This window comes from Zootoca vivipara, chromosome 1 (genome assembly GCF_965207765.1).
Source record: "Zootoca vivipara chromosome 1, rZooViv2.hap1.1, whole genome shotgun sequence".
NCBI lineage: Eukaryota > Metazoa > Chordata > Lepidosauria > Squamata > Lacertidae > Zootoca > Zootoca vivipara.
In genome coordinates this window covers 60,015,072-60,037,841 of record NC_142582.1, presented here as the reverse complement: position 1 = coordinate 60,037,841, position 22,770 = coordinate 60,015,072, and the positions used below count along the sequence as shown (strand labels likewise).

Here is a 22,770-nt window from a genome sequence, read left to right as displayed (position 1 = left end):
CCATATCATCCCCAAAGCTGTTGTAAAAACCTTGGAGACGCTCCAGAGCAAATTTAGGGGGCACACAAGGGACAGGAAGGGGGTGAACACTCTGGTACATAAGGAAGAATCCTTGCATTGACGTAACGTTCACCTTAGCACTATGCTGAATGCAACCTCATGTATTTGCTCTACCATTGATAAATGGTTGCTCCAAAGCAGGTATTTGAATGGCAAAGGGCTACCAAGATGGACTTACCGCAAGTGGTTTTAGAGCAGCATTTGTTATCAGGATTGACTTCAGTGATCTTGTAGAATCCCTCTCCTTCACAGTTGTTGACATCATCATCTGATGGACATTTGAGGGGCTCACAGGTAATACCGCTGCCTCCTTCCAGGCAACTGCACTTCTTACAGTCAAACTCAAATTGCTCCCCAAACTATCATTCAGGAAAAGTAAAACACATTAAGTTTGTGAATTGCCTACAGGGTACAAACTGTAATAAAAAAAAAATGTCCATGAGATTTGTGGAATGTCTGCTTTAACTTCTGGGCAGCACCCTTCTCCGGACAGAAGCAGTGAGGAACCTTCAGTCTGTGCACCTAATTAGACCCACCATGAGGCCATTGGGGTGTAAACACACCCACCTGTTCAACACTTGACATCATAGCTGTAGCACCAAAGTCAAATGGAAGAATCGGGGTGTTTCTAAGAGCACTCCCATTTCTTTCTTTTTAGCCATGGCTTAAGGTGCAAAGAAAGGATCGTCCTTACAAGTCCTGGCTTGAAATAGGCACTTTTTTTAATTTGGCGCCTTTTTTGCTCAGCAACAGAAAAGGGAACCAAAATCAAGGAGCACCTGTTATAAGCTGTGGCTGCAAAAGAAGTTAATTTCTTTGCACTTCAAGTCATGGGTGCAGAGGAAAAACCTTCCCTTGCATCTGTGCTTGAAGGTTAAATTGTCTCATGTCATATAACGTCAAGTGAAAATCAAACTGTTTTATTTACGGTTATTCAGCTTTGCTTTGTTTTTGTGTTGTTGTTGTTTTTTTGCTACAATCCATTCTAGTATTGTTACCAAGGATGGGCAGGCTATGGAGTTTTCAAATAACTAAACTTACATATATTTTGGGAAATAGCAGAAGAGAGCTAATTTTGGTAGGTCATTTTATTTCAGTCCTAATTCTGCTACAGAGGACGAGATGGTTGGACAGTGTTCTCGAAGCTACCAACATGAGTCTGACCAAACTGCGGGAGGCGGTGCAAGACAGGAGTGCCTGGCGTGCTATGGTCCATGGGGTCACGAAGAGTCGGACACGACTAAACGACTAAACAACAACAATTCTGCTACATTCCAAAAACTGTTTATCATGATGGATCCCTTGATGAGATTATCTCCAAATAGTTGAAAGAGCAATAGAAAACAAAGGTGTTGGGATTTTGCACTTCCTTCCCCCAAAGTAACTGAAGTACTACAACTGAATACTTACAATTCAGCAAAAAAAGGAACACAAAACAAACAGACTTGCATCTTACCTTCCTTGGTATATTATCTGGCCCAACACATCCTGTAAGCAGAATAAAGGAAACATCCATTACTAATAAGTTCATTAGGCCAGAGGTTTTCAACCTTTTTGAGTCCATGTCTCCCTTGACCAACTACATTCTTTCTGCAGCACCCCTGTGGGGCTCAGGAGCCCAGTTATGTCACCCTTTGCCTACAGAGCTGGCAGCCTTTTATGCTTTTTCTAATATCCTCCCTTGTGGAGTGTTCCCTCAGCCTCCACTCCCCTCTCCTTGGGAGTCCTCTGGGCAGCCGCTACTGCCACCCCTGGTCTCTGAGCTCTGCCCCCCGCCTTGCTCCAAAGAGAGGTGCCTCCTCACACTGCTCCACAGGGGCCTGGGAAGACCATCCCCCCCAGCCTTAGTGGCCCAGCAGAGACTGGCCAAAGTTAAATGTGAGGCCAGCACCATACCTCGGGAGGCAGTAACAGGCACTGCTGGGCCTGCATGGCAGAAAGGCTCCCCTTCAGCACTGGGCGCTCAGCTCCAAGACAGGCCTTGCACACAGCAAGCACAAGAAAGGCCAATGCAGTGCCTGCCTGTCGGGCTTCCCACTTGCCTGTCCATTCCTAACAGCAAGGGCTGGTGGGCTAGCTGGCTGGGCTTCCTTGCTTACTCTGAGGCTACCCCAGCTCCTGGCAAGCAGCAACCCCTGGCAGCCCCAGAGGCACCATTTGCCTGGGGAGCTTGTAACCAGGGATGCTGCAACAAACAGCCACAGAAGCCTCTGAGAGGCAGAGATGCTAGAGGACATCAGAGGAGGGAGGGAAGGCAAGAGGGACAGAGGCCAGTGGTGCCGGGACACCCCTGACCATCATTCAAGGCACCCCAGGGTGCCACAGCACACTGGTTGAGAACCACTGTATTAGGCTCAATTATGACTCGCACATTTTTGTTACAGAAAAAAACAAAGACCACTGTTGCCACCTATAGAAATATCTGGAACCTTTCAAATAATTCCACATCTTCCACTCTCTTAAAAAAAGAAAAACAACCTAAAAGGCCACGAACAGGTACATCTTCACTTGCAATGCGTTGCAATGTCAGGGCATAAGGCAGTATGCTTCCATCTGTGGCAAACCCTCCATGGGCACTTTGATGCTATACAGAGCTCCCCCACCCAAGAGGCAGCGTGAGGTGGCTGCCTCAGGAAGCGCCTGCCTAGTAGTGGCATGCCTATTACTCATGACACAGTGCCTGATAGCCAGGTATCAGGCAGAACAACACAATGGTGGTGGGAAGGAGGAATATGTGGTCAAAGAACTGCCAAAGCCTGAGGCCTGTTGTTTTTGTGCCAACCAGGGCAGAAGAAGTGGCCAGGGCATGGGGGTGAGGAGGAGTCTGGAGGGAAATGAAATGCACCAGCTATATGGATGGTGTACTTTTCTTTCTCAGCATATTGGGGAAAGGGGAGAGTTTTGAATCCACCCCCATCACCCCCCTGGCATGCCTGTTTCCCCCTCCTACGCCAATCAGCAAAAGAGGAACATCTGTAGAGGTTTCTACAGCTGCAGTGAGGAGGCTCACACCTCCTTCTCCACCCATGGATTTTACTCTGCACCCATAGAGAAGGAGATCTACAAAATCCTATGGCCCATGCAATACCCTTCCAGGGGTCATAGAATTGTAGCCTAAATTCCTGGGGGAAAGAAGAATCAGAATGAAAACTCACCACAGGTTTTCACACAAACATCCACACCAGCATCATAAAGTGTTGTCCCTTCAGGGCAGAAGCAGCCTTCAATTTGTTGGGTTTGGTTGACTCCTATTAAGCTACAATAGATAAACAGTTCAAAAAGTCAGGATTCTTCTCATACAGCATAACGGAAATTTATAGTTTAAGCCAATGACATTTCAAATGATAAATCTATGACATATCTATCTATATCCCTTTATCTGTAGATGTACAGGTATATAACTGAAGCCACAACTTTCTGATGTACGAGTGGAGAAAATAACTGTTCTGATTTTGGGGATGTTCTGGATTATTGTGTCAATATTGCACTGCAATCTAGAGACCACATGTGGATGTCATATATCTATTTGTGTTGTGTGAAACAACATATTTGTGTTGTGTGAAACAACATATATTTATAGGGGTCTGTGCAAGGATAACAGGGTGGGCTCAGAGGAAGTAGGCAGAGAATTCCACTGCCTTTCAGGTAACAAAAAAAACCATACATAATCCAGCCAGTAAAATTTGTGGAGTTACTACAGATTAACTCAGGTAAGGACAGAGTTGCATGCATGCCTTGCACCATCTCTTATGCATGAAATAATCCAGAACAACAAAAGACCATGGTTAAGGGGTATATGAACACAAAGCATTCCAAGAGAAGTCCTTTGCACATTGACCTGAGAGTCACCAAATGCTGAGTAAATGTGTCATGAAGAACTGGTTAGTGTTTGCCCACATCCAAATGCAGACTGTATTCACATACAATGAGATAATATTTGAACAGGCCTGATTCCTGTGAGCCTCCTACTGAAATGGAGAGTGAAATATCACACAAATTGGGAGTGGGGTTGTAGAACTGTATGCATATTGCAGCATCTACGCCACATGTATGGCATATATGGCTTGGGTGCTCCCTCTACCACCACACACATTCACCCTTGCCAAGTGAATGTGTCAACAGCACACTGATTGGCATGCACTATGAGTGTGGAATTTCTAGGCCAGACAGTGATGTTTGGGGCATTTAAGGTGTTGTGGACTACGAAACCAAGGATAGGAACTCTACTTCATCATATACAATACACATATATTATACTAAGCGACAGTACCAAAGAGCTCATCACATCAGTTCATGCAGACAGACGGTACTGAGATTGGGCTGGTGGGAAAGTAATTACCCTGATTTGCAAGTCTCCTCTTGAGAAGGACCACATGCTTTGTAAACTTTGTTAGATGGGCAGCTGACGCCTAGAATTTCAGAAAAAGGGAAACAATTAATGAAGCAGCAGGATCAGCGATATTAACCATGATGATTTTTTTTCCTGAAAGATAACAGCCTATTTTAACTGTAGGCATTTCTAAACCAAGAACAAAAAAACAAAGGCATGATATGGGCTCTCCCAACAAAGAAAGCAGGAAACCACTGAGTGAGGAACACAAACTGATTGGTGTAGCCTTATCACTCTGTACCTTCTTCTCTCTTATTGGTCAGTGATAGTATCTAATGGTGCCTTCCTTATCTGGGCACACTCAATAACCTAAGTAACACAGGCTACTTGCATGCAGAGAGAACATAGTTGTCCATCCTGGCACAGCCCACCATAAGGTGCCATCATGAACTGGCAACAAAAAGAAGAGAGAGGGTGGAGAATAACTTATGGTGGCCTATCTCCATCCTACCCGCTCATTCATCAGCTGCTCTTTGGGTGCTAGCTTCCTACTTGCTTTTGCCCGGGGCATTTGAAGCTCAATGAAATAAAAACTCTGTGCAAGTGATAGCACTTTTAAACTGTTGGATAACTGTTTTAAAACAAAAACATCAAAAAGAAAAATATATTTTCAGAGTTGCATTTTCTATTAGAGTCTGATATATCCAACTATTAGCAGGGTTCATAAAAGTATTTTAGTAAGCTTTTTGAAAACTGTATCTGTGACTAGAAGATCTAAAAAATAATTTAAATAACAGAATGTGTGTGTGCAAATGTTTGGATGCATTCCATGCCCTACAGAAGCTATGGAGAACCATGGGTTGTACAGTCCACACAGGGGAATCAGATGGGCAAAATCCTATACATCATCCCTTCACTTCACCTACAGTACAGTTCTTGAGTTAAGACACTCATGGGAGAGTGCTAATGGGTTTTTGTGAAGGCATACCCAGTAACTCTACAACAGGGATGAGGAACTTGTGGCTCTGCTGATGCTGCTATACTATAACATCCATAATCCTGATCACTGCCTGGGGCTAATGAGAATTAATAGAGGGCGGCAGGTTCCCCATCTTAGCTCTACAGTTGTCCCAAATAGTTCCAGATGAATTTAAGAAATATGCACTTACCACATGTGCCATTGGTAAGCCCTCTCCAATCAATGCAGACACCTTGGTCTGCACAGGTTAATGCATAGATCTGAAGACTTGCACATTCCATGCCACGGTTGGGAATCCTGCAGTTATCAAACACGCAGGCTGCATAGAAGTTTTCATAATCAACAGCATCATGGCACTTTGCGAATTCACTAGATGCAGGAAGAATAAAAACAGTATTAGGTACTGATGGTCCATGCTTATCTCATCAATGAACCTGTTCATTCTACAAATGCATCATTACACACACACACACTTTTGTATGCATTTATAATCAAGATCATAAAAGTATAACAAGGTGCTATATAAAATATAAAAATAAAACCAACAACAGTGTCGATAGAAAACAAAATTGGAAAAATCAATCAATACTGGTTGAGTAGAAAGAGAAAATTTATCTTGCAAAGGCCATTTTTAAAGATGTCTGAAATAAGAGAGGGATGGTTCCTGCGAAATCTCTGCTGGTAGGGACTTCCACAATGCAGGACCTGCCTCATTAAAGGCTCAGCCCTGAGTGAAGGCCAACCAAACCCCAGGGGCTTGATGAACCCCCAGAAGTGCCCCATCAGAGGATATCATTGGCCAAGGTAAAGCATAATGAATCAGATGATCTATAAGGAATATATAATAGACTAGGGGTACACTCTCTATGGGCAAATTGGATAAACATTTCTTGAGCTCAGAGCCATAAAAAAAACCCAAGCATAGAAGGAGGTACAAGAGTCCAGTTTATTTGGATCATTCATTGTTTTGAGAAAAATAGATTTTTGCTTTACTTCCAGACCCAATTCCTTTTAATTTAATCCCATGGTCAAATCATTTTAACCATGTCAAATGTCCATATATTTAAGTGAATTTGAACTCACAGATTGCATCTAGCAGCCCTGTCTACAAAACATGCTTTTCTCTATGTTGTGACTTTTCTGTGTGATTTTCAATAGGAGCAATCCTAACCCCTCAACTGGTAGAGGACGTAAGGATTCAGTGAAAGTTTCCTTTTGCCGGGCACCAACGCAATTATACAATCTATTTTTTTTCCCAGCCACTCAAGTGTCTATCATGAAAAATAGAATGCAAAGTGTCATTTGTCACCACTATGATTAGAGAGGGCAGGGAGCTTCAGTGTAATGAAGGGGACGCAGGGGTGCATTTGTGGGAAACAAATCCATTATAAAGATAAAACACTGTAAAGTACTTTCAGCACAAAAAGAAAAGAATGAAAAAAGAATAAAAGTGCTCAAAATGTTTTGGTTTTTTTTTTTAAAGAAGCATATCAGAATCCAAAAGTTGTACTCGTGCAACTGGATTAAAAACAGGAAAGCAACCATTAGTTTTTGGTGACTCCATTACCCCAGAAAAATCCATGCATAGAATGAATTTCTAAAACAAAATCACGCTGAAGAGCAGGCAAGTGTAAAAAAGAAAGAAAGAAAGAAAGAAAGAAAGAAAGAAAGAAAGAAAGAAAGAAAGAAAGATGCTAAACTTTTAAGCAATGAAGACCAAACACCAAGCTAAACACATACAAATCCCAAAGTGAAAATTGGTAAGAGCACATTTACCCCTTAAGTAAAAGTTCACAGAGCGGAGATGGTTCGCAGGGTGGGGGGACTGTTGTGATCTGACTTGGGGGCAATCGGGGGCAATGGGGTTTGGAGTCATCAGTAATAAACCAGTCATCTGCCATTTGTACACAGTTTTCTGCAAGTTCTCCATTGCGCAGCCGACAGTCATCTGCTGTATTATTGGTGCATGTACCTAAAATTGACATAAAGCAGAGGAATTCAGGCAGCTGTACATCATTTGGTTTCCATTATGTTACTAAGTATTATTTCTGTCAATTCTTATAATACAAGGTCTGAAGATGAATTCACAGAACTCGTAGCACAGAACTTCCTAAGTTTCATTAGGTGTGTGTTTTTGCAAACCATTTTCATTAATAGTAAAAAGCTGCTTGCACACAATACCTTATTATTACTGTTTAAATTAGTTGTGTCAATGTATTCCCATAACGGTTCACCTTTATATTTCTGATACTGTTCTTCTTATTTGCTTTTCAGTGTATCATTTTAGAAGCAAAAACAAAATAATCCTTACCACACTGGCCCTGGGTGTTGTTGCCAAATAGTTCATAGGGCATCCGAATAGTGAAAGATATGCCGTTGAAAGTTATATTTATCCTCGAATCAGGAATTTCCACCATGTAATTCATACCTAACTGATGAATTTTCACACCATATTTTGTATAAGGTAAATTCACAACCTGCCCATTTACGAGTACCTAATATCCAAAGGGTGAGAAAGGATGTAAAATAGTTAGAATAAAAAATTGTATCTTTTCAAACAGCATTTTTAAATGTAGGATTATGGCATGCCAGGGAAAAGGAACAATGAATTGTTTTAGTCAATTTGCTTATTGGCTTTTAAGCATATAAATCTGTCTGTCTATCTATCTATCTATCTATCTATCTATCTATCTATCTATCTATCGTGGTACCTCTGTTTAAGAACTTAATTTGTTCTGGAGGTCTGTTCTTAACCTGAAACTGTTCTTAACCTGAAGCACCACTTTAGCTAATAGGGCTCCTGCTGCCACTGCGCCGCCGGAGCACAATTTCTGTTCTCATCCTGAAGCAAAGTTCTTAACCTGAGGTACTATTTCTGGGTTAGTCGAGTCTGTAACCTGAAGTGTTTGTAACCTGAAGCATTTGTAACCCGGGGTACCACTCTATCTATCTATCTATCTATCTATCTATCTATCTATCTATCTATTGGATGAAATCTAACATTGTGTGGGTGGACTTGGCTTGCACAATAGGACATTTTCTTCCCTTGGGTCCCTTCCAACTCTATGATTCTATTATTCTCTCCTCCCAATAGCCTCTTCACAACTACCCTGCTGATGGGTAGGCCATTTTGCTGACAAATAGGCACAACAGGATCCTAGCCTGTGTTAAGAAGCATTTTTTAAAAATTATTATTGTGATGGCCAAATCACTTATTGTTGGCAAAGCGCTAACTCAACCCAAAGTAGCATGTTAACAGTTTGTAGTTTAAACTTTACACAATGTCATGAAAAATGAGTCACGGGAGATACAATACAAATTACTTTTCAAATCCATTATTAATTATGTAGGGTGTAGCTTTAAATCATAAAAGGCATTTGACTCTTACCTCTATTTTGATAGGAACAGATGAGAGTGTGTGTATGTGTATATCCTGAGTCTCATGCTTTATAATGAGAGTACGTGGACAGGACACTGGTTCCCTTGGATCACAGTGATAGTTATCAATGTACACTCCAAAGTTGTCGATGGTTTTTACAATCTCTTCCACCAGGGTGTAGGTACAGTTGCCTTGGTAACTGTAGTAGAGGCCATCAAAGGTCTTATAATGTGGGTCTCCCCAGCCGGTACAGTAACCTTTAGAGAGACAATAAAATTGATTGGTTCGTTTTTGTTTGGCAACACACTGAGGAATATGAATGACATTTTGTTACAGGAAGGGGGAAAGAGCCTAATGACTCTTGCACTGAGAAAATCTAGATGGAGTTTGTCACAGAAACTGTGACATTGAGTAAGATACTGTCAGCCCCACTAGCAGAGCTAATGGCTCCAGAAACTGGAATCTCCTTCTTGTGAGGTATAGAATAACATCAAAACACAGGATGGCAAAGAAGCAATTTGTTTTAGATCTCCATTTGTATTATCAGGCATTATGTGCTCATTAGCAACACACATATTTTTGACATTAGGGGCATAGCTTCCGGGTGCCACTCCCCAATTCTCCTCTACCAACCCCCATTCCTCCTCCTCTTCCGCCTCACCCTCACTTACTATAACACAAAGCATATTTTTTTCTTTAACAGCACTGGCACTGCTACTGCCACTAAGAGGAGGATGGGAGCAGGGTGGCACATTGAGGAGAATGGGGTGGGTGGCAGTGCAAACCCCTTGTGCAGGACCTACTTAAAAGTGAAATTCTAAAAATAAGACACAAATCTTCAAGCTTTTCTGGAAGCTGTCCTTTTAGACCTGGAAGCCATGTCTCTAACGTCAAAAATATACGCCCTGATTATTTTGTTACTGTGTGTGATAAGGGAAGAGCATTTCTTGCATATATTTACAGGTTCCTTTCAATCCTTGCACCGAAAAGGGTTCAGAGGGTGAGCCATGAGTAGAAACTCCCTCGCTCTATGTTCAAACATACGAAAGACACAAAATATCTAATTGCAGCTCTACACTGGTACAGGTATTCAAAGGGGGAAACAAAAAGTTATATGATGCACTTATACTGCAATACATCCTGGAATTCACCTCCGAAAATGGCATCCTGAATTATTTTCGGTAATCAGGCAAATGTCCTGGAAAACTGGCAACAGGGGCTAAATTGTGCCGAAAATGCCCAAGAAATCTCCAAAACTCAAAAATTATTGTAGTTTTTACTTGATAAAGCTCAACAACTTTGAAATATGACAACCCTAAACTACACCCTCCCCCCTGTGCATACGGATCCATCCAGAGAACACCTAACAGGTTTTTAATACAAACTCACAGTCACATTCCCAGTGCCAGCAGCAGTTATTCTTATCCATCACACGGACAGGAGCACGCCCATTGGAACATGTGGGCTCAGGCGGTGGTTCGCACTTTATGGGTTCTAAAATCCACGAGCCGTTTGAAATGCAAAAGGCCTGGACACAGTCACAAATCCACATAGATTCTCCAGGCTATATTTGAGAAGACAGTGAGAAAATACATGACAGTTTAAAATAGAACAACATTCATATCCAAACATACTGTATATATTAAGGGATCAGAAGAGCAACCAACAGTTTCCCAGTCAACATATGCCTTTGCAGTTTCATTCAAGTAATTCAACTGCTGGACCGAAGATTATATTCAGTGATATCTTGTATGGTTTTAAGTGCACACTTAACATTTTTGTGCATGTTCATGGTTCCATTTGTGTTTTAAATGCAAAAGTGTAAAAAATAAAATAAAAGTACAATATTCAACACTAGGGCTTTGCATACGATTTGGGGTAAGACCCCAAATAGGACCAAATCAAATTGCTTTCTCTGAGGTTAGCACCAGATCACAAGATGCAAGAAACAGCCGAGGGAAAGCTTCTAACCTGTATGTGTAAAAGCCGGTTGCCAATGTTCTGCTCTAGCCTGACATGTCCAAATGAAGACTATATGTAGTGATATTGCTTTACTTTTCCAACACATTGCATGACAAGCCTACCAAATGTGGATAAAATCCACATTTATTTTCTTTATAAGTCAATACTCATCAGAAATTATTTCGTCTTTTTTCTTTCATATGAACAGATTAACATTGGTATTATCTCTCTTTAAATTTATAGTTTGGACAATAGCAAGTAACAGTGGTAACTCGCCCTTTTCAAGAGAAAGGAAATATATGAAATTAACTTCTGAATAGGAAACTCATTCAACACAAAATGATGGCAGCTTTCCTTTCAGAAACACTTTCAGTAACTTTTTTCATTTGAGAATGTTAAGAGAGCAGTTTGAGTTTTGAAAAGGGATAATCAGGGAAACTACTCAAAATAATTCAAGAAGATGTTCCTGTATTAATTTACAATGCATTAAAGAATACTCACTAGAATAGTCCCATTCTCGAATGGACATGGTGTGGGTGTGGGTGTAGGTGTGGGTGTGGGTGTAGATGTAGATGTGGATGTGGTTGTGGATATCTGTGAATTAGAATCTGGAGTTGTACTAGTAGGATGTTCTGTTTTTATAGATATAGTTGTAGTTGTGGTTGGCCCTGTTGTAGTCGTTGTTGGCTCTGTTGTGGTTGTAGTTGTGGTTGGTGCTGTTGTAGTCGTTGTTGGCTCTGTTGTGGTTGTAGTTGTGGTTGGTGCTGTTGTAGTCGTTGTTGGCTCTGTTGTGGTTGTAGTTGTGGTTGGTGCTGTTGTAGTCGTTGTTGGCTCTGTTGTGGTTGTAGTTGTGGTTGGTGCTGTTGTAGTCGTTGTTGGCTCTGTTGTGGTTGTAGTTGTGGTTGGTGCTGTTGTAGTCGTTGTTGGCTCTGTTGTGGTTGTAGCTGTGGTTGGCGGTGGCGTAGTGGTGGGACAATCCCAATAGTTGTAAACTACTTCACACTCCCAGGAGCAGTTGGCCTGATAGCACATGCCTCTGTGCATGCCCACTTCTATTATATCACCTAGATTTTGAGAAATAGAGGTTAACATAAATAACTGAACCAAAGCAAAGAAACATTGGCTGGGCTGCTTTCTGTTCAGTTATACCTTCTCAAATTGCTTCAGATGAGGGATGATGAAGGCAACTGTAAAATTGAATTTCTGAATTGAAAAACTGAAATTCAGACATTTCTGAGTTGAAAAACTGAAATTCCAGGGCTACATTCCTGCTGAAAATCTGGTTACTCAGCAGATTCCATTATTTCTTTATTTTATTGACAATAAAATGTATAAGTCACATTTTGTTCTCTAAATCGAGCCATGCAACGCAGCCAGAATTATTTATTATTATTATTATTATTATTATTATTATTATTATTATTATTATTCCAATACAATAGAGGAACATCATGCAAAAATATGAGCAGCATAAAAACAAAACAAAACAAAACAAAACAAAAAGCTTCCTCTTTGTCAATGTGAAACCTCTAGCCAAACACTGCTCTTTGTGCCCAAATTCACTGGAACCGTGATGAATTTCACTGGGTCTTCACTGAAATTCTACCAGATCCATTACCAGGTAGAAATTCTGCAAATCCATTATCAGCTTCATCTATGGAAGGTTACAACCTGGCGACAAAACTAGTAAGAACCAGTTAGAGTGAAAAACAACTAACAGATAAGATGCGAGGAGACTTCGGCACACAGCAAAAAAAAACTTGGGCTGAATTAGTGTTTTTATGAGGTGAAGAGAGGGTGGGGTACTAGGGTGAGAGAAGGTGGCAGGAAGTGTTTGGCTAAAGAATAAACAGCCACAGTGACACAGTTTTTGCTAAATAGGAAGTGTGTTAATGGATATGGTCTCACAGTCTCTTTTGGACTCTGTCTGGTGATGCATTGATAAATTAAATGTCTGACTAATTGGGAATCTGCTTTGATCCTTCCTATTGAATCCCAAAGGGATTCTCCCACCCCAGCTTTCAACAAAAGACTGGTTTAAAACATAACGCTTCCCCCAAATAATGGCAAATCAGTGTTGCTATTGTGTTTGTTTCAAGCTTTCCCGCCTCACCCATGACTGCTGCTGTAGTGTGTGTGTGTGTGTGTGCTTTAAATTTAAACTGAAAAGTTTTCTGATCTCCACATCTGATGTATTGAAATTGTAGCATTGACAATGCATTAACTCAGAGATCCTCATGCTTTCCCCCTAGAGATCAGTTGAAAATTGCTGGGGGTCTTGGAGGACCACATAATAACTATTTTCTTGTTCTATAATTCAAAGCATATGCGTAACTTATCCTAACAGAGTTTTTTTTCCCCTATCAGTGCTGGAATCATCTTCAAAACCAACACCTTATTATACAATGGAACCTCGGTTTATGAACACCTCGGTTTACGAATTTTCGGTTTACGAACACCGCGGACCCATCTGGAATGGATTAAATCACTTTCCATTACTTTCAATGGGAAAGTTTGCTTCAGTTTATGAATGCTTCAGTTTATGAACAGACTTCCGGAACCAATTGTGTTCATAAACCGAGGTACCACTGTACAAATCAACAGTGGCGCACCTCTAACCCTTGAGCCTAAGCACAGATCCCATATTTAATCCTTGAGGGTATTCCCTACAAACTACACTCACCTGCTCCACAACAGATGCCATATTTGACCTCAGGGTAGGGAAGGTATAGGCTACAATGGAGCAATTAGTGGCTTTAAATGAGCTCCTGTTTGCTTCTTTGTGAGCTAGGCTCATTGTCAGAACCAATTAGCTGATCAGCACTGACCTGCAGAACTACCAAGAGGGCCCCCACTGCTGATCTTAGCACTAGAGAGGGTCTGTGGGGAAAGAGGTGGTCTTTCAGATATTCAGGGGCTGAGTCATTTAGGCCTTTAAACACTGTGAGCGCCTCAAATTGGGCATGGAAATGAATTGACAACCCATGCAGGGTTTGTATGTGAGCTAAATGGAACCCTGGCAAGTAATCTAAACAGTGCATATTGAACCAACTGAAGTTTCCCAGTTATCTTCAAGGGCATGCCCACATACAGTGCATTGCAACAATGCAATCTGGAAGTTACCAGAACATGGACTACAGTGGCCTACTAACATTCATCTCCTTGCTATCTGTCAATATTAGGAACCAGCACTATGCGTGTAAACCTTACTTATACAGCTGGCTTTAACACAGGTATTTCCCGTTTGTATTGATACCTCATTCACTTTGAACCACAGGTAGCCTTTAAAATACCTGTTATTTCACACATTGTCTCCTATGTGTTAGATATTCTTGGGAATACCTTAGCAATGCAGGGTAGGAGAACAGATATCTAATACTTTCCCTGGAGTTTGGGGTGTAGAACAGATTTCCTAGATCACCTTAATTAAACATTAGTTTTTAAAATAACTGTTTTCTATCTTATTCGATAACATTTCTGAAAGGAAACGACAAGCAGCAGCAGCAGCAACAACAACAACATTTTTTTTTCATCTACAGGACTAAAATAACATAAAAATAATAAAAAATGGAAATTAAACATTAAAAAAGACTTTTCATGGGTATCAGTGTAACTTATTGGATGAAACCTAAGATGTTTACCTTCGAAAAATATATTTCCATCCATTGTACAGAAGCAGCGTGTTGTTGTTGGTATAGTCACAGTAGATGTAGATGTAGATGTTGTGGTAGATGTTGGGACAGTAGTTGGTGATTTGGTTGTTGTAGGGGGTTTCGCTGTTGTTGTTGTATTCGGAGTAGGAGTAGCAGTGGTAGTTGTGGTTGTTGTAGGGGGTTCAGTGCTGCTGCTGGTGGTTGGTGTCCTTGTACTTGGAGGGGGAGTAGTAGTGGTTGTTGTGGTTGTTGTAGGAGGTTCAGTGCTGGTGGTGGTGGTTGATGGTGTTGGTGTCGTTGTACTTGGAGGGGGAGTAGTAGTGGTTTTTGTTGTGGTTGTTGTAGGAGGTTCAGTGCTGGTGGTGGTGGTTGATGGTGTTGGTGTCGTTGTACTTGGAGGGGGAGTAGTAGTGGTTGTTGTGGTTGTTGTAGGAGGTTCAGTGCTGGTGGTGGTGGTTGATGGTGTTGGTGTCGTTGTACTTGGAGGGGGAGTAGTAGTGGTAGTTGTGGTTGTTGTGGTTGTTGTAGGAGGTTCAGTGCTGGTGGTGGTGGTTGATGGTGTTGGTGTCGTTGTACTTGGAGGGGGAGTAGTAGTGGTTGTTGTGGTTGTTGTGGTTGTTGTAGGAGGTTCAGTGCTGGTGGTGGTGGTTGATAGTGTTGGTGTCGTTGTACTTGGAGGGGGAGTAGTAGTGGTTGTTGTAGGAGGTTCAGTGCTGGTGGTGGGGGTTGATGGTGTTGGTGTCGTTGTACTTGGAGGGGGAGTAGTAGTGGTAGTTGTGGTTGTTGTAGGAGGTTCAGTGCTGGTGGTGGTGGTTGATGGTGTTGGTGTCGTTGTACTTGGAGGGGGAGTAGTAGTGGTAGTAGTGGTTGTTGTGGTTGTTGTAGGAGGTTCAGTGCTGGTGGTGGTGGTTGATGGTGTTGGTGTCGTTGTACTTGGAGGGGGAGTAGTAGTGGTTTTTGTTGTGGTTGTTGTAGGAGGTTCAGTGCTGGTGGTGGTGGTTGATGGTGTTGGTGTCGTTGTACTTGGAGGGGGAGTAGTAGTGGTTGTTGTGGTTGTTGTAGGAGGTTCAGTGCTGGTGGTGGTGGTTGATGGTATGGGTGTAGTCGTACTTGGAGGGGGAGTAGTAGTGGTTGTTGTGGTTGTTGTAGGAGGTTCAGTGCTGGTGGTGGTTGATGGTGTTGGTGTCGTTGTACTTGGAGGGGGAGTAGTAGTGGTTGTTGTGGTTGTTGTAGGAGGTTCAGTGCTGCTGCTGGTGGTTGATGGTGTTGGTGTCGTTGTACTTGGAGGGGGAGGAGTAGTGGTAGTAGTGATTGTTGTGGTTGTTGTAGGAGGTTCAGTGCTGGTGGTGGTGGTGGTTGATGGTGTTGGTGTCGTTGTACTTGGAGGGGGAGTAGTAGTGGTTGTTGTGGTTGTTGTAGGAGGTTCGGTGGTGGTGGTGGTTGATGGTGTTGGTGTTGTTGTACTTGGAGGGGGAGCAGTAGTGGTAGTTGTGGTTGTTGTAGGAGGTTCAGTGCTGGTGGTGGTGGTTGATGGTGTTGGTGTCGTTGTACTTGGAGGGGAAGTAGTAGTGGTTGTTGTAGGAGGTTCGGTGGTGGTGGTGGTTGATGGTGTTGGTGTCGTTGTACTTGGAGGGGGAGTAGTAGTGGTTGTTGTGGTTGTTGTAGGAGGTTCAGTGCTGGTGGTGGTGGTTGATGGTGTTGGTGTCGTTGTACTTGGAGGGGGAGTAGTAGTGGTAGTAGTGGTTGTTGTGGTTGTTGTAGGAGGTTCAGTGCTGGTGGTGGTGGTTGATGGTGTTGGTGTCGTTGTACTTGGAGGGGGAGTAGTAGTGGTAGTTGTGGTTGTTGTAGGAGGTTCAGTGCTGGTGGTGGTGGTTGATGGTGTTGGTGTCGTTGTACTTGGAGGGGAAGTAGTAGTGGTTGTTGTAGGAGGTTCGGTGGTGGTGGTGGTTGATGGTGTTGGTGTCGTTGTACTTGGAGGGGGAGTAGTAGTGGTTGTTGTGGTTGTTGTAGGAGGTTCAGTGCTGGTGGTGGTGGTTGATGGTGTTGGTGTCGTTGTACTTGGAGGGGGAGTAGTAGTGGTAGTAGTGGTTGTTGTGGTTGTTGTAGGAGGTTCAGTGCTGGTGGTGGTGGTTGATGGTGTTGGTGTCGTTGTACTTGGAGGGGGAGTAGTAGTGGTAGTTGTGGTTGTTGTAGGAGGTTCAGTGCTGGTGGTAGTGGTTGATGGTGTTGGTGTCGTTGTACTTGGAGGGGGAGTAGTAGTGGTTGTTGTGGTTGTTGTAGGGGGTTCAGTGCTGGTGGTGGTGGTTGATGGTGTTGGTGTCGTTGTACTTGGAGGGGGAGTAGTAGTGGTTGTTGTGGTTGTTGTTGTAGGAGGTTCAGTGCTGGTGGTGGTTGATGGTGTTGGTGTCGTTGTACTTGGAGGGGGAGTAGTAGTGGTTGTTGTAGGAGGTTCAGTGCTGGTGGTGGTGGTTGATGGTGTTGGTGTCGTTGTACTTGGAGGGAGAGTAGTAGTGGTTGTTGTGGTTGTTGTAGGAGGTTCAGTGCTGGTGGTGGTTGATGGTGTGGGTGTAGTCGTACTTGGAGTTGGGGTGGAAGTGGTAGTTGTTGGTGGTGTTGATGTGGTTGTGGGAATAGTCTTCGTGGTAGTTGAGAACTTGGTGGTAGTAACAGCAGTGGATGGTTCTGCAAAGCAGGGATAAAAAGCAATGATTAGAGTAAGCGTTGCTGTTTTGCTATTTAGTGTATCCGTTGATTAAATTAAATGATTAGAACCATTTTATTCAACTGCAGTGGTGCCACTGTTTAATCAAGCCTTAACTTTTTTATTGAAATAAATAAATCTGTTATTACACAGAGAAATATCTTCTAAAGATTGTATATGGTTTTCTTCAAAACTGTTGCTTTACTTGAGTACATACGGTATGAATGGAGATTGTGCTATTAATCAATGAAGTAAATAAATAAATAAATAAATAAATTTATACATACCCCACCCATCTGGCTCGGTTTCCCCAGCCACTAACAGCAAACCCATGTGCATTTGGGCTCAGGAGTTAGCCTTACTGTGTTTAGTGGGGCTTACTTCCTGGTTAAATGTGAATAGGATTACAGCTTTAAAACCATACAGTTAATTTAACAAGGCTGCTATCCTATGGACATTTTCTCTGTTGTTTATTTACAGCACTATACCCTCTCATTTAACCAAAAAGGCTCTCAGAGTGGGTTACAAAAATTTTAAGTGCGAGTGAGCCTAACGGAACACAGCAGGAAAATGCAAAGGATTGTGTTATAAAATTTGTTGAGTCACAAAACTAAAGTCACACTGCTCTCAATGCAATTGGTTGAATTGCTCTATGTTATACATTCCAAATGATAAATGTATATGATAGTTTAAAAATAACTTAAAATCATCAACCAAAGCAAGACTTGCCCAACCATCCAGCAGGATGAAGTGACCTTCAAGCATCACAATAAGGGAGGGAGGAATAGATCACCACAGGAATTGTAACACAGGGTTCTGGCTTACATTGAGCCAGACCATTGTTCCATCTAGCTCAGCATTGTCTACGCTGAGCAGCAGCAGTTTTGTAGTTTCAGAGAGGATTTCAGAATCGGTTTCTCTATAGTGTAAGCAACACTGGTTTTTTATTATTAAGCTTTGCGGGGCAGCTGGATTTTGCAAAATGGCTGCAAAATGTCATCACCTGGCACTGGTCTAGAGAGTAAATTCTGGCATTGCTATTTGCTTCAAGCAGCAAGCTCCTGATTTTATTAAATGCCAGTGTGCTTTTACGCTTGCTATGCTTAAGAAAAGGGGCTGCATTAAGTATTCAAAGAGCCATTTAACTGTCTGTTTGTTTATGCATTTATTTTTCATTATCATAAAGCTGCCTTGTACAACAAGATACCCCACTGGTTTTTCTCCAGCTCTAGTTACACAAAGAACATTTGCAACAACCAGTGGGCCCTGAATCGAGTTGCACATCCCAATGAAAATATTTAGCCAGCCCACTGCATATCATCCTTTTGTAGATGAGATGTGCACCTAGGTTTGCTCCTGCATCAACATCAGCGACAGCACATGGGAATTGCTTCTCAACAGAATTTTCATTTTTAGAGAAACATTAATTGAAGTTCCATAATGAGAGACAATAATGGAGCTAAAAGGATGCCTGTTATTAAAGCTATGCATTATATGAGCAACAGTTATAGATGGAAATTTTGGGGAGCTATGATTAAAATCGGATTTATGTCCACACCAATGATTACCTGGAACAGTACGCCAGCATTATCATTTCAGAGAACATGTGCACCTTAAAGCATTTCCTAGCAACATCCCAACACATTTTTAAAAGGTGGAAAGAAAAATGCAACACCAAAGCCTCCAAATGTGGTTTCCGGAAGGCAACTGCAGACTTCACCTGTGGACTATATTATTGTTTTGTACCAAACAGTTTGTTCTATACTAACCTGAAGTGGACCCTATATCTGGTTCTTCAGTTGTACAAGGTACTGTTGTTGTTGTTTCTTCTGTTGTTGTTGTTGTTGTTGTAACTGGTGTAGTTTTATTTGTACTTCCAGTGTAGGGAGTGCTGGTTGTAGTCGAGACTGTGGTGGTAGAGACTGTGGTGGTAGAACAGTCTCTGCAGCAATAAACACTAATTTCGTAATCGAGACAAGTTGGTGCCACACCACCTGGGACTTGGTCTGTGTTTTTACAGATGAGTCCTACAGAAGCGTCACATACCAATTTTTGTCCCAATTCCTCAAGTGAAGTGTCAGGCAAATCTTTTGCTCTGCATGAAATGTTGGCTGGCTGAAGGCAGATGTTTATACCATGTTCCCTGATTTTATCATAAGTTTCATTGTCACCACCATCCTTGTCAGCATTTGGGGAATCCGTATTAATCCAAGAAGACCAATCACACACGACACACTCTGCAATGTAAAAAATAAAGCACACAGGTACATATTTGCTCACCAGAAGTTAAAGGAAGGACCAAGGTCATGAAGATGAGTTCTAATGTCTCCAAAACAACAAACTCTTATTTCAGGTATTAAAAGCTAAACCTTTTGAGCCTTAAACTGATAGCGCTAACAAATTTAGGAGCTGTTCACACAAATTCATCAGCATTTTGATCCACGTACAGGTTGACCAAAATGGATCATTGCTGTTGATATTAGTTTGGCAAATGTCTTCTGAGAAATTTTTAATCTTTTCAGACTTTCAACTAGAAAGGATTTTTCAACCCGACATCTGCCCAAAGGGGGAACATTATTAACAGCTCTGCAGAAAAATTATATAATCAAACAAAAACACATCTCTGTTTCTATGGAGAAGCTACTTGTAGTGCTTGCTGTGGTTGTGGTTGTTGAATGCAGAGCAAAGGAAGGCAAGAAGGATAGTAGTTAAAGCATGCTCATTTCGTATGAAGAAAGTTATGAAATATTTGCAACAACATGATGGCTTATTCCAAGTTTCCAATTAAAGAAGTGTTAAGATTCCTGCGGTTCAGGCAAGACCAAGACATTTTGCTGTCTGAAGTAGAGCTCAAATTCCCTAACCATAACGTTTCAAAAAGTCTTGCTATGCCAGAAATGGGGAACCTGTGGCTCTTGAAGATGTTGGGCTACACCTCAAATCAGCCCTGGGTGATGGTAATTGTAGTCCAGCAGACCACAGATTCTCCACCCCTGTGCCATGCCATGTAGAAACCATTTCCTGCCTCCAGATATCTCCCTACCTCCCCACTGTGATGCCCAAAGCAGGGAATTTCAAAATGCCTGCAATACTAGACCTGCAATTAGAGAAAAAACAAATACTTTATGATGTTCCACACATCTAACTATTATCTTTTTCTAGATTATAGGAGTCTTTTTCCTTCCCACTCCAATTATTTATTTTTTAAGGAGAGTTTACTTTTCTGATGGAAGCTGCTCACTCTGACCTTTCATACAACCCTGGCTACTTCATAATCCTATTATATGTATATTCTGTCCAATACACTCTACATCAAAGTTACACCTGCGCATTCTCTGTAAGCATAGGGTAGAAGGGTAGCAGAAAGTCAGGACACAATCCTAAGAAGAGAAAGTGAGTATTTATGGGAAAGATGCAACACTAGTACCTGCAAGAATCTTAAGTAAAATGAAAAAAGAAACATGATTAGATGTGCTGATGCAAACATGCTTTCATAATGCATTCAGTATTTTTTGCAGTTTTATGAGTGATTCGTTCATTCCTACAAAGCAATATCAGGAATCAATAATACATTCATTACCTGTAGTTGTAGAGATAGTGGTAGTTGATGTAGTGGTACTTGGAGTTGTGGTGGTAGTTGTACTTGTGGTGGTGGTAGGAGTTGGTGTAGTTGTGCAATCAATTATTTCCTTGCAACAATATACACTGATTTCATAGTTGAGACACATATGTACAGGGTACACAGGGCCAGGAACCTGATCTTTATTGTGACATATAAGTCCAGTTGAAACATCACATTCCACTTTTTGCCCCAATTCCTTGATGGAGTAATCAGGAAATTTCAGTGCTCTGCACGATATGTTTTCTGGCCTTTCACAGATCTCTATGTTGGCTGCCCTGATGTTGTCAAAGGTTTCATAGTCACCATACTGTGGGCCATATTGTGGGAAACTGATATCAATCCAGTCGGACCATGAACATACTTCGATGGGGGGACAAACTGCAGTGAAACAACAACAGATAGAAATAGCTTAGTGATTGCCAAGATTATTCTGAAAATAATATATCAGGAAACTATTGCTCCAGTTGTGCAAACACTGTCATAATAAATGCAAAGCTGAAATAAGCTGAGTGCTTCTTGTTGCACCAGCACTGAATTTATTAAAGTGTTTCCTTAAGACACTTGCCCAGGAATACCATTGATGGTTGGCATCCATCTGTCTCCAGAGACAATGGAATGCGCCTCTGGGGGTGAAGTCAAATCACTGTGTTACAGCACCAACGTGACCTCCTTGGGAACAAGCCTGGGCAGTATATGGAGGTTCCAAATGACAAGATCTGGGCCTCGCTGATGTGGCCCAAAGTAAAGGAGAGCAATATTCTGGCACAAACATGGCTAGAAGAGTTGCCAGAAGGAGGTATACATGGCACCGTCCAACTGTCTTAGGGACTCCACTCCACATTTATTTAGGGCTTATTCCTTAGGCTTTTCTTGTCCCAAAGATATCCCACAAGGCAATGGAGGTTTAGGATCCGACTTTTCCTTCTCCAAGATAGGCTACCTTCCCAGGTTGACGAACCCCATCTGCCCCTCATTTCCCTCTACAGCACATGCAGAAACCGCCTACTTGACCACTGGACCCACTATTGGTCTCGTCTGATCAATTGGCTGCAGCCTATCTTTACATACAGGGGGAAGTCTCTAACTCACCAAGGGTTTGAGACCCATTGGGGGTGTTAGGGAAGCGGTAGTGCCTCTGGTGGGGAACACATCCTGCTCTTTCTGGGATAGACTGCCCACCTCCAGTCCCCACTCTGCACTCACCTCTCACCTGTGGCTCTTAGAAGCTGTCAGCATGTGACAGCGGCCACACCCCAGGAAACAGCTTCAATTGGCCAGCTAAACCATTTTGTAAAGCAAACTTTCCCATTCTGCTAGCTGACACTTCCTGTAGCCTCATCCTTGTAAAATGAGCCATCATTATATATTTTTAACTTTGTATTTACTGACTTCATTTTTTAAACAAACAAATGCCTTAACTTCTAATAATAATAATAATAATAACAATAATAATATATTATTTATACCCCACCCATCTGGCCGGGTTCCCTCAGCCACTCTGGGTGGCTTCCAACAAAATACTAAAATACAGAAACTTATAAACCATCTTGCTTTTGTACTTACGTGTGGAGACTGTTGTCATTGGCAAGGATTATGGTGGAAGAAAAGGGGGGGGGAGAGAGAGAAGTGTCAAAATTATCCACCAGTTCCTAACCAAATTGTATTCTTATAAGTCAAATTCCCACATGTGATAGAAAGTTAAGATAAAATATTCTGCCATCATTCCTTGAGACTAGATGTTGAAATTTATGCAATATGAATCTTAACAATAACAACAATTTTATTTATACCCGACCCATCTGGCTGGGTTTCCCCAGCCACAGCACATATCGAAACATACTAAAACATCAAAACATTAAAAACTTCCTGATACGGGGCTGCCTTCAGATGTCTTCTAAACGTCAGATAGTTGTTTATTTCCTTGACATCTGAAGGGAGGGTTTTCCACAGGGAGGGCACCACTGCCTGGTTCCCTGTAACTCTGTTTTCCACAGTGAAGGAACCAGCAGAAGACCCTCAGAGGAGGACCTTAGTGTCCGGGCTGAATGATGGGGGTGGGGATGCTTCTTCAGGTATACTGGGCA

General features: G+C 42.0%; 1 protein-coding gene across 1 annotated transcript in view; it reads right to left on the bottom strand.

The window, feature by feature from the left end:
• The window catches only part of MUC2 (mucin 2, oligomeric mucus/gel-forming), a 60,643-nt gene that overhangs the window by 7,409 nt on the left and 30,464 nt on the right, over positions 1-22,770 (bottom strand). Inside the window, exons 33-46 of the mRNA XM_088651931.1 lie at positions 20,645-21,094; positions 18,834-19,301; positions 16,444-17,045; positions 14,352-14,610; positions 11,212-11,774; positions 10,138-10,312; positions 8,758-9,005; positions 7,681-7,864; positions 7,146-7,341; positions 5,560-5,738; positions 4,400-4,469; positions 3,216-3,316; positions 1,517-1,548; positions 239-419 (exon numbers count right to left, since the gene is read on the bottom strand). Of these exons, the coding sequence (XP_088508057.1) occupies positions 239-419; positions 1,517-1,548; positions 3,216-3,316; positions 4,400-4,469; positions 5,560-5,738; positions 7,146-7,341; positions 7,681-7,864; positions 8,758-9,005; positions 10,138-10,312; positions 11,212-11,774; positions 14,352-14,610; positions 16,444-17,045; positions 18,834-19,301; positions 20,645-21,094 (3,708 nt within the window). The remainder of the gene's footprint in view (positions 1-238; positions 420-1,516; positions 1,549-3,215; positions 3,317-4,399; positions 4,470-5,559; positions 5,739-7,145; positions 7,342-7,680; positions 7,865-8,757; positions 9,006-10,137; positions 10,313-11,211; positions 11,775-14,351; positions 14,611-16,443; positions 17,046-18,833; positions 19,302-20,644; positions 21,095-22,770) is intronic.